Here is a 15,716-nt window from a genome sequence, read left to right as displayed (position 1 = left end):
AAACAGTTTCACACCGAGCAGTTCCAGAATATACGGTTGTACATGTTTCATACTTCATGATCAACTACATTTCTTTTCTTTTAGTGACGAATAAGGTGGTAGGTTCTGAGTACAGTAGAAACTCACTAAACCTGACAATGCCCGGACTGGGCAAAATTTCCGGTTTAGTGAGGAGTCCGGATTAGTGAGGATTTGATGTACGGAGTAAGTTTACTCAAAATATTAACTGAGTTAACCTTTAAAGGGAAGTTGAAAACTGGATGTTTAGATGGAGGTTGAGACATGATTAAAGCACATGCAAAAGTGATAAACATAAATAAACATTTCTGCATTTCAACATTTTTATAATCATCTTTTTTTCCAAGTCTTAAAATAAAACAACTCGCGAAAATGACAACTTCATCACCAATCAAAGTTCTTGATTTGAGTAACAAACAAACAAATTATCTGATTATCTGTAATTTAATGCTTGTTAGTTGTTAAGTATGTTTGATAGTTTAATTAACACACCGCTCTAATTTGATTCAATCATAGAAGTCTTTGATTATCGTGCGGCAGTCAATCCACAGTACAATCATCATTTTTGATTATCGACATCACAGGTGCAATATTTAACTATGCACCGGCAACAAAGTGACTCGCGAATTCCTAATACACAAAATCATTTTGACATGTTGGAACAAATATATGTCCCGTTTTGTGAGGTAAAATTACGTTGACAACTAACAAATTTTCTCGATTTTTTGTCCGGTATCCGGAATTGCAGGGTTCCGGTTTTGTAGGGATATTTTATATTGAAAATAGAAGGGGAAAACCGGGACTCCGAAAAAAGTCCGGTATCCTGAGGATTCCGGTTTTATGGAGTTCCGGTTTAGTGAGTTTTGACTGTATAATATGAGATTGTCTGTTATGTTAAAATCCATTGAATGTATCCATGTGTTTCCATTCAAATGTATTAATTATAGTGAACTCAAGGTCCCAAATTGCTTGGCAAGTAGGTATATCATCATTTTTATTAATTCAGTTGTAAACATGATTATGCATTAAATTAAAAAAATGATATTTTGCATGTAAACCTTTATTGTGAGCCTTTAAGATGAAGGTTAACACATTTCTTTAACATGTTATTAACCACAGACAGATATGATGGTCATAAAATAGTACATGTAAAAATGTAACAACCATAATTGACCAGTCATAAAGCAATTCCAGCAACTTGTTGAGATCATTTGGCATAGTTTTTCAGTTAATCCATAGAGCAATGCAACCATGTGCATTAAATTATTTATGAAATATAATCCTGCTAATGGTAAGCTGATTGTTTGATTGCCAACAGACGACTGGTCAATTTCATCATGATGTTTAAAATATACATTTTGATGCTCTATCGTTTAAAAATATTAAGACACCTAATTATGTTTAAGGAACGTTCACTTCAACAACTGATGAATTTATACCTTTACCACCAGCTGCTGTATTTAACCCAGCTCCGGTCACAATGGGCAGGGTCTTAATCTCAAACCAGTAGAAGAACTCAGCCAGCATCATGATAATGTTGACAGTCAATGTAGCGTGTGTGTACAGTAAGTCCTCGAATGTAAAGTGCCAGGTCCGATGGGGCAGGTGGCGCTGACAGAACGTTTTTACCAGCCGCAGATTGTACAGCGAATCAGCAATACCAACATTGGTTTTCAAACACACATCTACAGAAATAAATGGAAACATCAACAGCTAACCATTGACAACAACTAAACAATAAATTTCTTCAAAATCATGCAGTACTCCCAATTTTTGTAGGTTTACCACTTGATTTCCCATCCCTATCTATTAAGTGTTTTATTGATAAATATTCCCAAATATGAGACCATAAATGTTTTCCCAAAAATGCCTAGAAAAAAGCCCTGCTAAATATATCTTTACTCAGTGAATTGATAGTAGTTCTTACATTAAGATAAATGTCGTAACTCCACCCCTTGTAACTTTTTTTACAGACATGTATAATGTATAGCATTCTGTTAATGCAAATAGTTCATTCTCAACAGCTCATGGAAGTACACAATTACGTAATAATAACGAAACAAATTATTTCACAATCACTACTTCCTACCATCAATGTTGAGTATCTGAGGGCAGTAAAAACTGAGCAGTGTGGCCATGGAGCAGCCGTCTCCGATATCTTCCACAAGAGACTCAAGAATTGGCACAGAGATTGACTCCCGCGGAGTACGGGCACTCACAATTCGCACCTGGGATGGAAAATTATTGAGAGAACTCAACTTGGGTCCTTTCAAATACAGTTACACATAACAAGGACTTCCATTTGCATTAAGACATAAAGTACTGTCCTGTAATTTTAATAATGTTTCCAAGACAAGCAGTTCATTTCTCAAAGAACCATTACATAATCTAAATGTTGCAAAATTGCAAAGTTGTCAATTAAGTAATTATCAATCTTTCCGAAAGTTTATAGTAGGAGTTGCTTTGGTTCATGTTTGAATCCTTGACAAGTATTAAGCAATATTCTCAATAGAAAAATATTTTTATCAAGAACCAATTGGTGCACCTTCTGGCTGGTTTCCCCACCCTCTATGACAGGGGACTGTGTGGCCTCCAAGTGGCGCTGTACGGTTACACACACCTTGTTCACCCAAAACAATGCTGCGTCCGATACATCACCTGGAATAATGGAAAAACGGCTAGCTATATGTATCAAGTCATCAATATGATACTGTATTATAGGTCAATTCTTCGTTAACTTAGTTAACAAGGTGATTAAGGACATTGTTGTTAACATTCAATGTGAAATATTTGATGATGAGCTCATAGATTTAAATTAGACAAAGACAGCTAAACAGTATTCACAGATCTTGTAGAAATACTGTAGATCACTAGAGTATCCATAAATTCTTTCAGAGCAGTAAAGATTTGAAAGTCAACAACGATGATGTTTATAACGCTGTTAACTTTAACAAAGTTCTGAACAATCAACACATTGATGTCAAAAGCATACAGCAAACTTCAGAACAATATAACAGTAACAGGCGTTCTATAGGATATTCAGTGTATTACCATTGATACCCTATACAATGGCATATCCAAGGATACATATGATGCTTTACAACACTTGCTCAATGCACACAGAGAACAGCAAAACTTTCTTTAAAATAATAAAGAACAACAGTATTTTTGTATTTTTCATTTCACATTTTTTAGCAATTATCAGCAATAATGCCACCTTTTGGTTTACTCAAAAGAGCTAAAAAATACTATTAAATTCAAACCTGTTAAACACACTTATTTCAATCAGTCTGATATCTTTTCCAAAATACAATGCCCGTAAAAAATGTCATTATACCTGGTAGTTCACTGGAAGCGTTGAATGTAGCAAACCGCCTTACAGTCTGGGTGACACGTTCTACTGTGAGTATCTCCTGGCTGAATGCTGTCATCAGGGCGTCAATAAGGGCAATGTGGGCTTTCTGTAACATAGATAACAATGTGATGATATAGAAACCATGAAATATTTCATATTTATAAAAAAAATAATGAACTAAATTATAGAATGTACATGTATGCAAAGCCTAAATAAAGGAAGGGTTTAGAGCTGAAATTGTTTCCCAGGCTTGCACATGTTATATGTTTAATTTTATTCTGACATATTGACTCCAAACGGATCATTTAATATACAAAGCATAAAAAATTAGGTCATTATATCACATATAACAGTTCATACAATATCAAAATTATGCATAACAACATAAAATACATACCGGTACTCATAATGCAATATTGTAACATTGTTACTTTGCTATCTATTTTCGAGTACATATTTTATGAATTTCATATACTGTAGAAAACAAGTCAGAGTTATAAACTTTTCTTAAATTAAATGCATGGAATACAAATAAATCTGTGATTTTTAATCAATTCATTTTAGCATTTGAAAAGTTGGATATTTGTAATACATGTATGCAAAGTATATATTTGACCCATAGATTTGGATACGATGGACAAAGAAGTAGAAAATGAAATTTGCCCTCTTCAGTACATTGACAAATTTGATAATAACAATATTCTATTTTTTTTCAATCATAACGGTATGACATGAGCTTTTTAATCAAAACAGCTTCTGAACTTTTGTACATCTATGACATATATGTATTGTTCAACTTCCAGAGTTCTTCTTAAAGTTTACACAATGTTACCATACCTAAGCTTAATCTCACTTATAGTGAACTAAATGATACCTGTTACTTATACCTCTGAAAAGAGCACTTTTGCTTGTAGAATGATTGAAGAGACATTCAAATGAATGCAGATTTCTAACCGATACAAGAAAGCTACAATAGAAAAACATTTCCAGAATAAGTGGTTTCCAAATTTAGATGTTGCTGATAAATGATTAAATAAACATGTTGACCAGTTACCAGTTTAAATGGAGCTGACTGCATAAGAATGGTCTCAGTAACGTCCCCGGAGTCCGAGCCCCCAGCGTAGATTCCCTTCCTCGACAGAACCTGGATGATGCTCCAGTGACCTTATAAACAAATGGGAAATTGTCACTATTAAAGTTTAATGATCATACTCACGAAAGGTTCATCAGTAATTTATTTTAATGTCTTTTATACATAATGTACAACTCCAGTCCAGAACCTTTCAGGTTTGCTCTATTGCTTTGTTGCAGGCCTTTTTGTAGGTGTTTTAGGATTGAGAAATTTTCCCTAATTTGCAGCAATGATATCACTAACATGTTTGAGATGGGAATGCATTTGACCATACCTGTCCACTGTGAGGCATTTTCCCCAAACATGTGTCTACACGCCTGACAGTACAACTCACTGCTTGCCAGAAGGTTGGCTAACCTCGGCTTTACATGCCACACTCCCTGAAAATACACACAAACAAACTAAATTATATTTACATCAAATAAAATCTGACACGCATAATCAATTTTTTTTCCTAAAATCAGATGCTGATAAAAATTCACAGATTTTGCAATGCACCAATAACAATTAAATTCAGCAAAAACCACAAACATCTGCAGCATGTTTAACAAAAAAACAATTTAACTTTTCAGCCTTGAAGGGAAATAACTCAATAATTATATCAACCAGAGTGATTGGACATACTAAATAATTATATACACAATTAATGTGTGCATAAGTAGCAAAACTCATATTATTATCATTTAAGGTTAGTGAGTTCAGGCAAACCAGTTTTAACATGCCAAGACAGACACTGACAAGGCCTAAAAAAAAAATACATTTGGTTCGGGTTACCCGACCCTACCTACGGAATAGGCGCCGACCCTATCGTTTTTATAGTCAGTTTGAAAAAAAAAAGAAAAACTAAAATAAAAAAAAATAAAAAAATAAATATTTTTCGTTTTTTTTTAATTGCTTTTCAATATGTAGTTTAAACCTTAAACGCTTATACAGAAGATAGCTTTAACACCATTCTCCAATGATGAAAATGATATTCTTATATAAAGCCTAATAAAAAATACCTAGTTTTGAAAAGGATGTAACCCTAACCAAACAATTTTTTTTTTAGGCCCAACACTTCTTCAAAGCAACAACAACGATGGAGGTAATAAAACAAATAAGACACTGGTATATCATGGGTTGATTGAAAACTGTGTTCAATGAAACATAAATAGTAGTTTCTTTCCTTTTGTTATTATCACGCAAATAAATATGCCAATGGCAAAAAGCATTTCACTTCATTAAGCTTAAAGTATATAAAATATAATTGTCAGATACAATCAAACCATCCTCCTTTGTTATTACAATAGAGAACACTTTCACTTGACACTAACTTAAGCATAATTATGCAAGCTTTACTTGATAACTTTTGCAATTGTAGAAAATTATTATACTAAACAACAGTGCCGAGTGATGACAATTAAGTAAAAATAAATATCAAAATAATTACTTACACCACTGACTGCGACCATTACAGGGCTTTTTCTGCCCTTTTTGAGAAAAAGACCCTACACATTTTGGGAAATTTTGCGTCGAAATTGCCGAAATTGGGAAATTTTACAGTTAAAAGAAAAAGCTGTCTAGTCTCCTGCGATTTAGGAAATAAGTTAATATTAGTTTATTTTCCCTTTAAAGGCCCGAAAATATCAATCCTTGGGGTGTAAATATGTATTGCAATAAATCATGACAGATAATATTTCATACTGATCTCTGAATGTGATAGAACATCAATGATTTACATTAATTTGGATGATGAAAATGAACCAGTACAGGTAAAATTACTTTCTAAAAAAAAATTAGGATTTTTTTCTGAAGATTGGGAAAAATATCTTATATTTTGCTTTGGGAATGCGTGGGTTCTATAGAAAAAGCCCTGCATTACCTCAAAGAAATTAAAGCAAAAACAATGTTTAATCATTTTGTTATGTTATGTCAAATGCAATTGAGTATAACCATATAATAGGACCAAGGGCTGTTTAAATTTTGAAATCCCAATCGGTCCAAGCCCATCGACCCTAACCCACTCCCAAACAAGCATATTAAGTGTAATGATCAGCGGCATTAACAGCTTTTTAACATTTTCAACAGCTCAAACACTTGTTTCGGCCACCAATTAACACTATCGATTGATCATCGAAGCTGATTAGCACTGGTCACGTCAGTCCATTGGTTATCGTGACATGTTCATTGAGATATTTAAATGTGTGAAGGACAAACAAGGTTTGTGTAATTTAATTTCTTCAGACTAAACCATTTTCAACAGAAATTTTAAAAAATGGAAAAAATACAAACCAATTTTGTAGCCATTTTCTGTATACTAAAATTGGTCGGCGCGGTCAAAATTGGTCAAAACCAATTGTCAAATTTTAACAGCCCTGGTAGGACCCCATTTAGTTACCAGTTACGCTTAAATGTTTATCTTAACGGTCACAAAACATTCAGCTGAACAATCCTCTTGTTTCTCAAACATAAACAATCACAATAAGTTTTACTACCTCCCCTGTGTCATAGAATGGTTGCTGGAACTCTGTGGGGACTTTATCTTGGTAAGCCTTGCCCAATAACCACGATAGGGAAGCTTGAGCTTTTGCCTGAAGAAAAAAACACAGTTCAAATTAATTTAATCGTTAACATTCATATTTAACTCTGACTTAGGCACCCTTGATACACATTACACATTTCATTCACAGCACAACTACAAAATTTACATATACAATGTGATAACGGACTGACATTTTTTCACAGTCATTGAAATAAGACTTTTGGATGAACAAGCTCGACTTCTGCTTCTATTTCTTTGCATCAAATTTTTAAACAAGCCCTGCGATATAAAATTCAAAATTTGAGCAAGCCCCGATGACATTTTACCAGTGCAAGGCTTGTGTCGATTTTGACCACTGCTGTTTGACATAATTTTTTAATGAATGTCTGAGTAATTGACAGACTTTCAATTGTGTACATCAATTCAGTAAAATTCAAATAAAAAAGATGGATATTTTGGTATCTGACAGTCAAAAGCACCCTTCACTTGTGAAACCAGGAATTAAATCCTCCGATTGCTAAGTTGTGTCAAGGCAAAACTTTAGGTCTTTCTCGGCAAGTAAAGAGTTTCAAAAGTCATAGATCCGAATGGAAAAACAGGGCAAAAGCAATATGCCAACAGTATCTGTAAATAATCAAAATCTTAAATTGCATCAACTTGAGAGAATAATGAATTATCTGTTACTCTATTTCATTTTTAGATGTAAGTTTACCTTCTGGACATCGTATTCTTCCACTGGTATAATCTCCACAATTTCACCATCGGAATCATCCGCCCCGTCGCTTTGCCAGGAGTCCATGTTGACTTGGCAAGACTTCAGTATATTACAAAATGAAGCCACCGTTGATGTTGTAAATATTCCAATGTTATGAATGTAAACATTTGGGAAATTTATGCAAAATGAGATCCAGAGTTTATTTTAAGCTGTTTCATGTCACTTTCTGAAAGCATTTTAAAAATAACGGTAGGAACAGAAAGGTATTACAAAAAAGAAGCAATAAATGATGGATTTTCGACTTGTCTTGAAATATGAGACGAGTAATTTGACATTTTCTGAGTCATTTTCTTCAGCAACCAAAGTTATTTCCTGTTGGGCATGCGCAACGAGCTCGAAAATTTCGCCCACTGTAAAAATTGCAAATAGGTAAAGTAGCAGTAATTAAACGACAGTGGCTGAGTGCCGGATGATATCCCAGCTCGTCAACATAGCTCAAACAGTGTTAAAGTAAGTTGTTGTCTTTATTTATCAACGATATGTACAATATAAATTAAGATGTTGAAATAGGTACTGATTAATTATAATAAATAAAAAACTAAACAATATCCAGTAACAATACCACTTGGGAATAGCGACCACTGTACACTGACCTTTGAATACATATGTAAGACAGAGATTGTGAACAATAAAACCAAAAAGTACAGGTATGATAAAAGGGACTACAGTGGAATGCAGGAATCACTGTCAAGCATTGAATGGAATAAAGAGATGGAGTGTAAGAGCACACAGGAAGCGTGGAATGTATTCAATGATTTGTTAGACAGTGGAGGATCACATACCAACCAACACTATTGGCAACAAACCCAAAAAGAAACGCCAGTCATACATGGACAAGCAAGGCATGAGGCTACTAAAAACAAAACAGAGGGTATGGAAAATATACAAAGAGACAGAGGACGACCAGGACTTTCAGAGATACTGTACTGCTAGAAACAAGCTACGATCCTATACCAGATGTGCAAGACAAAACTTTGAGGAATCGCTGGGAAGTGAGATAAAGACCAACCCTAAAGCCTTCTGGAAGTACACAAAGACAAAGTTAACAGTAAAAAGTGGAGTGAGTGACTTGAAAGACAGTGAGGGTAACACGCATAGTAAAGATGGAGACAAAGCAGGACTATTAAACAGTTTCTTCTGTATTGTGTTCACAGACGAGGACATATCAACTGTACCAGTTTTGAATGACAGGCCGAGTGACAGTGAGTTACGAGATATAGACATTACAGAAGAGACCATTCTAAAGCAGCTATTGAGTCTAAAGATCAGTAAATCATCAGGCCCTGATGGTTTTCACCCTAGAGTGTTGAAAGAAATTGCACAGATCATCACACCACCTCTAAAGATCATCTTCGAGACATCCCTGGAGTCCGGAGATCTGCCAAGCCAATGGAAACAAGGCCAAGTGACGCCTTTATTCAAAAAGGGGGAACATGGATCAAGAGTTTCCTGCAGGGTCGAACGCAGAGGGTATCACTAAATGGTCACACCTCAGACTGGGAACCTGTCACAAGCGGCATCCCCCAGGGCAGTGTGCTCGGCCCTATCCTCATCGTTATATTCATAAACGACCTTCCGGATGCTTTAAGCAGTGTAACTCGAATCTTTGCTGATGACACAAAAGTCTTTGGAAAGGCAGGATTTGAAGAGGACAGATCCAGGCTGCAACAAGACATTGAAAGACTATCACTCTGGTCGGACACGTGGCTGTTGAAGTTCAACACAGAAAAGTGTGGCGTTATGCACCTTGGCAACAACAACCCACACCGCAGCTACCAAATGAGGGACAACGAAGGCAGCTATAGGACTCTTGAAGAAACGAATGTTGAGAAAGACCTAGGTCTTCACATCGACAACAAGCTGACCTTCCACCAGCATGTGAACCAGGCTGTAAACAAGGCCAACAAAGTGCTAGGTCTTATCAGGCGCACTTTTGTCAGCCGAGACACTGCCATTATCAAGAGACTATACATGACAATGGTTCGGCCAATCCTAGAGTATGGCAATGCACCTAGGATCCACCAATTTGTAGGAGACATGGACAAACTTGAGAGGGTACAGAGAAGGGCAACCAAATTATGCAAAGACCTCAAAGACCAACCCTATGAAGAGCGCCTCAAGAAAATGAAACTGCCATCTTTATACTACAGACATGAGAGGGGTGGCCTAATACAGGCGTACAAGATTATTACTGGCAAAGACAGAATAAACCAGGAGAAGCTGCTTCCAAAGTCCAAACTGACAATAACCAGGGGTCACAGCATGAAGCTGGCGAAACAACGCGGTAGGCTCAACATCCGCAAGTTCTCCTTTGGTCTCAGGGTTGTGAATAACTGGAATGCCCTTCCAGACTTTGTGGTCAGCTCTAAAGACATAAACACTTTTAAGAGCAATTTAGACATGTATTGGAAACCCACGCACGCGTCGTCGAGTAACTTTCCAAGAAGACCTGAGCGGGAGTTACAGGCAGCAAAGCCTTTATCCTGTATATGCGGTATCACGGACACCGAACTGGATGCTTGTTGTCAGTTTTCCTATGGAAAACAAATCGTGGACAAGGAATTGGGGGTGTCGATTTTCGTCCTAAAACAAGCATGGCAGAGTTAATTAAGCATGGCTGCAGATTTTTTTTCAATAAGTAGATACCTTTAGATACAGTGTGATGTAATATTAGAATATAGTACAGGCGTATTTTCGAAAATTCAATGTACATACATGATGCACACTCGACACATTTAAGATAATGTCATGAAAACAAAAGAACAGAACAGACAATTTATAAGTCGTATACAACAATATATCGTTTTAATGCATACAGTTATAAAAATATTAATGTCACGTCACTATCACAAAGTAAATAATGAATTATTAATTAAAATGAAAGTCAAGGTCTAAAGCAATAACAATTTATTACTACTCGTTAACACTGCAGTAAGAGAAATTATCATAACTACTACAATTATTTATACTTACTGAGTTACGTATAACCATGGACCTATAAACCATAGGTACGTGATAAAACAAATGCCTTTTGATATATTTATATATTTATATGTATAATCTCGTTCTTATCACATGATGTCAGTAATTGATGGATTTTGAATAAAGACGGATTAACATAGGAAAATCGTTTTATATAATTTCTATGTAATTGGCAATAACATCGACAATTACATGTGAAATAGATGTGATGTGTGTTTAGACAATGAGCTTTGGTGTAAGTCTTGATTATTAAGCGCTTGCTCTTTTCTGTTCCTTAAAATATTTATGACCCTCTAAATCTGTATTGCCACTAATTCTTAAACATAATTCAGCTATATCACATTTATAATTTGAATATAGGGAATGCTTGCAAATTTTCGCCATGATAAAGCGAGGATATACCAGTAACGATGGTATCTTCTCTATCAAAAAAATGCGTTGGCATGGGGCATGTAGTGCACATTAATGTGTAGTTGTATCAGTAGACATTTGTTATAGAAACATATCTGAAACTTAATTTATTTCCCATATGTTTTTTGTAATTAATTTATTAGTGTTAGTTTCAGTTCAATATATATATATATATATATATATATATATATATATATATATATATATATATATATATATATATTTATATATATTTATTATATATACTAAATTTCTTCCAAATGCACATTTTTTTTGTCTAAATTTATGTAAACCGTCTAGTAATATATATATATATTTATATATATATATATATATATATATATATATATATATATATATATATATATATATATATATATATATTACTATTTTACATTAGATATTTGTGAATACTGTGATTCTTTTCTTGATTGTTAGCGTTATCATTAGCTCTATCCATAAGGAATTCTTGAATTGAAAATATTGCATGTTAAATAAAAGCTTGAATGAACATGTACATGTCTATTGTATTGATTTTTAGATGCAGAAGTATTGGAACCGCAAATTCTTCAGTTGTGGGACGCCACACGGGACACCATCGCATAGCACTGGCATTCAAAATTTAAAGTGACGATATGTGAGACGTTTAGAAGTAGGTTAATTTATGGTATTGGTAACAAAGCCTCGTATGATTGTGACACTAAATTTCTTCGAAATGCACATTTTTTTTGTCTAAATTTATGTAAACCGTCTAGAATAAACTTCAACTGTATCAAAAGTTATAGCACTTAAACTGTTGAAATGTTATATCTTTATGTAACATTTTTACATTTTTATGCATTTAATTCCTCCACATATACTCCAGAATGCAGGAAATCGCTTCTTACACAACACTTTTCCGACGGGGGGGGGGGGGGGGAGCAAAAATGATATTACATATACAGTATAGGTTATTTTTGAATTTTGTCAAATCTCATTTTATGTTTATAGCAATGTATTATATTGATTATATACATGTTCAAGTATGTATAAAATATAATTTTGGCTAGTTGAAATTATTTATTGTGACTTTAATGAGCCTTTGTCATCAAGCCACTGTGGCCCAGCTGTACACACGAACTTTTGTGTTGGGCCAGTTCTGCCCACTATGGTTTGTGTTGTTTTGGGTAAATTCCATTCAGGTCTTCAGAAATTTTACCTAGCCAATGCTCACCGTCTTTTCATTTAAAATTAGTTTTGTCAAGTGATAATGGTAACTTCCCAGGATATGGTTACTAGTAAACAACTTCATGTTGAAACTCCGCAGTTATAACGACTTTGCATGTATACGTGACAACTCCATGGTAAAGGTGGCCGTGAACACAAGGCCGCGTCAAGTGGATTCCGTTTGGTCAGTTTTAAAAGGTTTTGAAACCATTGGCTGTCAGTCGAACTTAAAATTTTGTAAAATATTATTGAGAGTTAGAACTCATACTTGCAATGCATGTGTATATGGGGAATTAGGCAGTTACCCTTTGTATTTACATAGATACATACATATATTAAAACATTGGTTCAATATTGTTACCAATAATTTATTATTATCGAAACAGTATATAACCGAGCTGTGTATTATTACACTAAAGGTTGTCGCAATTGGGTTTATAATGTTAAAAAAAAATGTTAGATGATTAAGGCGTTAGCCATGCCTTTGATAATGTTCTAAATATTGATGTAGATATATTCATTGAAGCTTTCAAGTGTAGATTATACTTAAAGATTTTACTTAAGTCGATAACGTCTATCTGTTTATCCACTTCGTATTCAAACTGGTAGATATGCCAGAAATAACATACCTAGAGCTGAAAGATATTGACAATGCTGTAATTCTTTGGATATCGAAGATGAATTTCACTTTACATGTATATGCATTTGTTCTTATTCTGATGCTCTGAGAAGGAAATATTTAAAGAAATACTATTTTGTTAAGCCGTCAGTATTTAAATATATCCAGTTCAACTAACAGCACGGAACTTATAAAACTATATATCTTTGTTAAAGAATATCTTAAAATAAGATCAAGCTTACTCAATGTCAATACTTAATTACATTTATAAGCCATGTTCACCTTCTCATTTATTATTTATTGAGTTTGTCTTTATGTGTTTTTTTTCTACATATTTGTATGCTGTCTGTCTGTCTGTCTGTATGTATGTCTGTCATAATAAGAGAAAAAGCCGAATTTTCAATACATGTTGTCTTTGGGATGCATATCAGCACCGTGATCTCGACTCAAACTTCTGAATCACTAACATTAAAAAGCGGTTTTAAGTCAGGGTTGAATGCTGGGATTTATTGATCCACCAACAACAGTAAGGTCAACCGACATACGTGCACGGCGAGGCATCTGTTACGAGTAAAATTTGTCAGTCATGCACGTAGTCCTTGCTTTAAATGAATACACTCGATCATATATTCCATTGATTTATCTTCTTAAACAATGATATACTAAGTTAAAGTTATAACACATTAGAACGTGTTTTCAGTAGGACAGGAAATCAAATTATAACGTCATGTCTGTTCAGTTTTTAACAATTAAGCATGGTACGTATTGGAGGCCGATAGGCGATTCCATTAGTTGTGAATATAGGCTACCACACAGGCGTGTCTCGGATAGTTCAGTTCACGAATACTCAGTGCACCTGTGCACTTTAAAAGAAATGGATATCAGGCTCGATATTTCCCGCCTAAAATCCCATAACACAAAAAATGTGTTATCTATTACTGTCTAAGGGACTCGCTCATGGTTTGTAAAATGCATTTTTAATACGAAATACAGTGTGGCAAATCATAAGTGGTGTTAAAACTGAGATACTGAAAGCTATAACCCTCCAGCAAATGTTGATATATGCTCAAATATCGTCGTTTAAGACCACCCTTTTCAATAGCGTTACTAACGGCTTTCAGCGATTTCGTTGTCGCGTGATTGTTTTTTTTTACATGATCACGTGATGTTATCAATGTATTGTTATAAGGTAAAAATATCCTTGTGACCTAGTGGTAAAGGCGTCGGATTTCTTTTTTCTTGACTTTACCGGCCTAATAAAAATATACTTTTTGATACTTCTGTTGTATTTTTTTCTGCACTGGCCAAAAGGTTCAAGCAAAGACCACCTAACGAACATTTTCGTCAAGTTTCATAGAAATACAATCATCAATTTTTGAGGAGAAGTTATTTAAATATTTTTTTTTACTTTAATAGCTCTGGCTGCCATGTTGTGCAGTGGACCGAAATGATTTGGGCAATTTGAGTAAAGGAGCACCAAACAAACATTTCTGTCAAGTTTTATCGAAAAAAGGTCATCGGGTTCGACGACAAGTCGTATAAAGTTTTTTTATTTTTTAGCTCTGGCAGCCATGGTGTGCAGTGGACTGGAACCATTTAACAAATTTTGGTTAGTGACCACCCAAGGAACATTTCTGTCAAGTTTCATCAAAATCTGATCATCGGTTAACATTTAATCTGAATAGATTATGAAGCAAATATCTAACCTGAACAAGAACTGACGAGATAGAATCGACTTGGTGTTTCACTTACACTTTTCGGCCATTTAAGTTACTAAAAATAGCTGTTTCATAAACTTTCAGAATGTCACTTAAACGAAAATTAATGTTCAGTCTATATATACTTTCCTATGTATAAATGTAAGGTTTTTAAATTGATCTTTTTGTGAGAACTTTATGCTTATATGTTTACTCATAAATTATTATTGTTTAAAAATTATTTAAAGATGATATACGTGAAAAATTAAGACATTATTTTTTTTTCTATTAAAGGGAGGTAATTCAGTAGTAAAATGTAATCAAAGCTATTAAAGCATGGCATTTCTTTTCTAACCATGTTGATATTATTACAGTCTATTCAAGCAAGATGCCTTTTGTTTTTACATAGTACCCATAGGTTCTGAAAAACAAGGAGCACTATTCCCAACAGAAGGATGTCACTCCCTATCACTGCATGAGCATCATAATAAAGAAATGTTTACTCAAACTGCAAGCTGCTCAATTGAAATAGGTATTTACCTCAAGCATACAGTTTTATAATGTGGCAAAATAGTCGGACTACTAGATTGTCATTCGGACTAGTAAAATATGCCATTATGCTAGTCCAACTGGCTAGTAGGTTAAAATGTTTTTCGTGAAGACTGCGGACGAGAAGTCCTTAAAGGTTTTTCTATTTTTAACTCTCGCAGCCATGTTGTGCAGCGGACCGGAACCATTTGGGCAATTTTGGTTAAAGGGCATCCCGATGAACATTTATGTAAAGTTTCATCAAAATCTGATAATCGGTTTCTGAGAAGATGTAGTTTAACGTTTTTTTCTATTCTTAGCTCTGGTGCCCATGTTGTGCAGCAGACCAGAACTGTTTGGGCTATTTTGGTTAAGGACTACCCAAGTAACATTTCTGTCAAGTTTCATTGCAATACGATCATCGGTTTCTGAGGAGAAGTCGTTTAAAGGTTTTTCTATTTTTACCTCTGGG

The 15,716-nt window shown here is 34.5% G+C and overlaps 1 protein-coding gene across 8 annotated transcripts in view; it reads right to left on the bottom strand.

Annotated features, from left to right (window-relative positions):
- Window positions 1-8,106, bottom strand: part of LOC128205780 (calmodulin-regulated spectrin-associated protein 1-like) — a 32,360-nt gene extending 24,254 nt beyond the window's left edge. For all 8 annotated transcript variants that reach the window (XM_052907722.1, XM_052907721.1, XM_052907723.1 and 5 more), the window contains exons 1-8: window positions 7,739-8,106; window positions 6,980-7,075; window positions 4,780-4,885; window positions 4,428-4,537; window positions 3,356-3,479; window positions 2,564-2,676; window positions 2,108-2,246; window positions 1,458-1,703 (exon numbers count right to left, since the gene is read on the bottom strand). In XM_052907722.1, the coding sequence (XP_052763682.1) occupies window positions 1,458-1,703; window positions 2,108-2,246; window positions 2,564-2,676; window positions 3,356-3,479; window positions 4,428-4,537; window positions 4,780-4,885; window positions 6,980-7,075; window positions 7,739-7,825 (1,021 nt within the window). In that variant the 5' untranslated portion in view covers window positions 7,826-8,106. The remainder of the gene's footprint in view (window positions 1-1,457; window positions 1,704-2,107; window positions 2,247-2,563; window positions 2,677-3,355; window positions 3,480-4,427; window positions 4,538-4,779; window positions 4,886-6,979; window positions 7,076-7,738) is intronic.
- Window positions 8,107-15,716: the final 7,610 nt, after the last annotated feature.

This window comes from Mya arenaria, chromosome 10 (genome assembly GCF_026914265.1).
Source record: "Mya arenaria isolate MELC-2E11 chromosome 10, ASM2691426v1".
In the NCBI taxonomy this organism is placed as follows: Eukaryota; Metazoa; Mollusca; class Bivalvia; order Myida; family Myidae; genus Mya; species Mya arenaria.
Note: the sequence above shows the minus strand (reverse complement) of the source record. Positions and strands in the feature narration are given on the sequence as shown.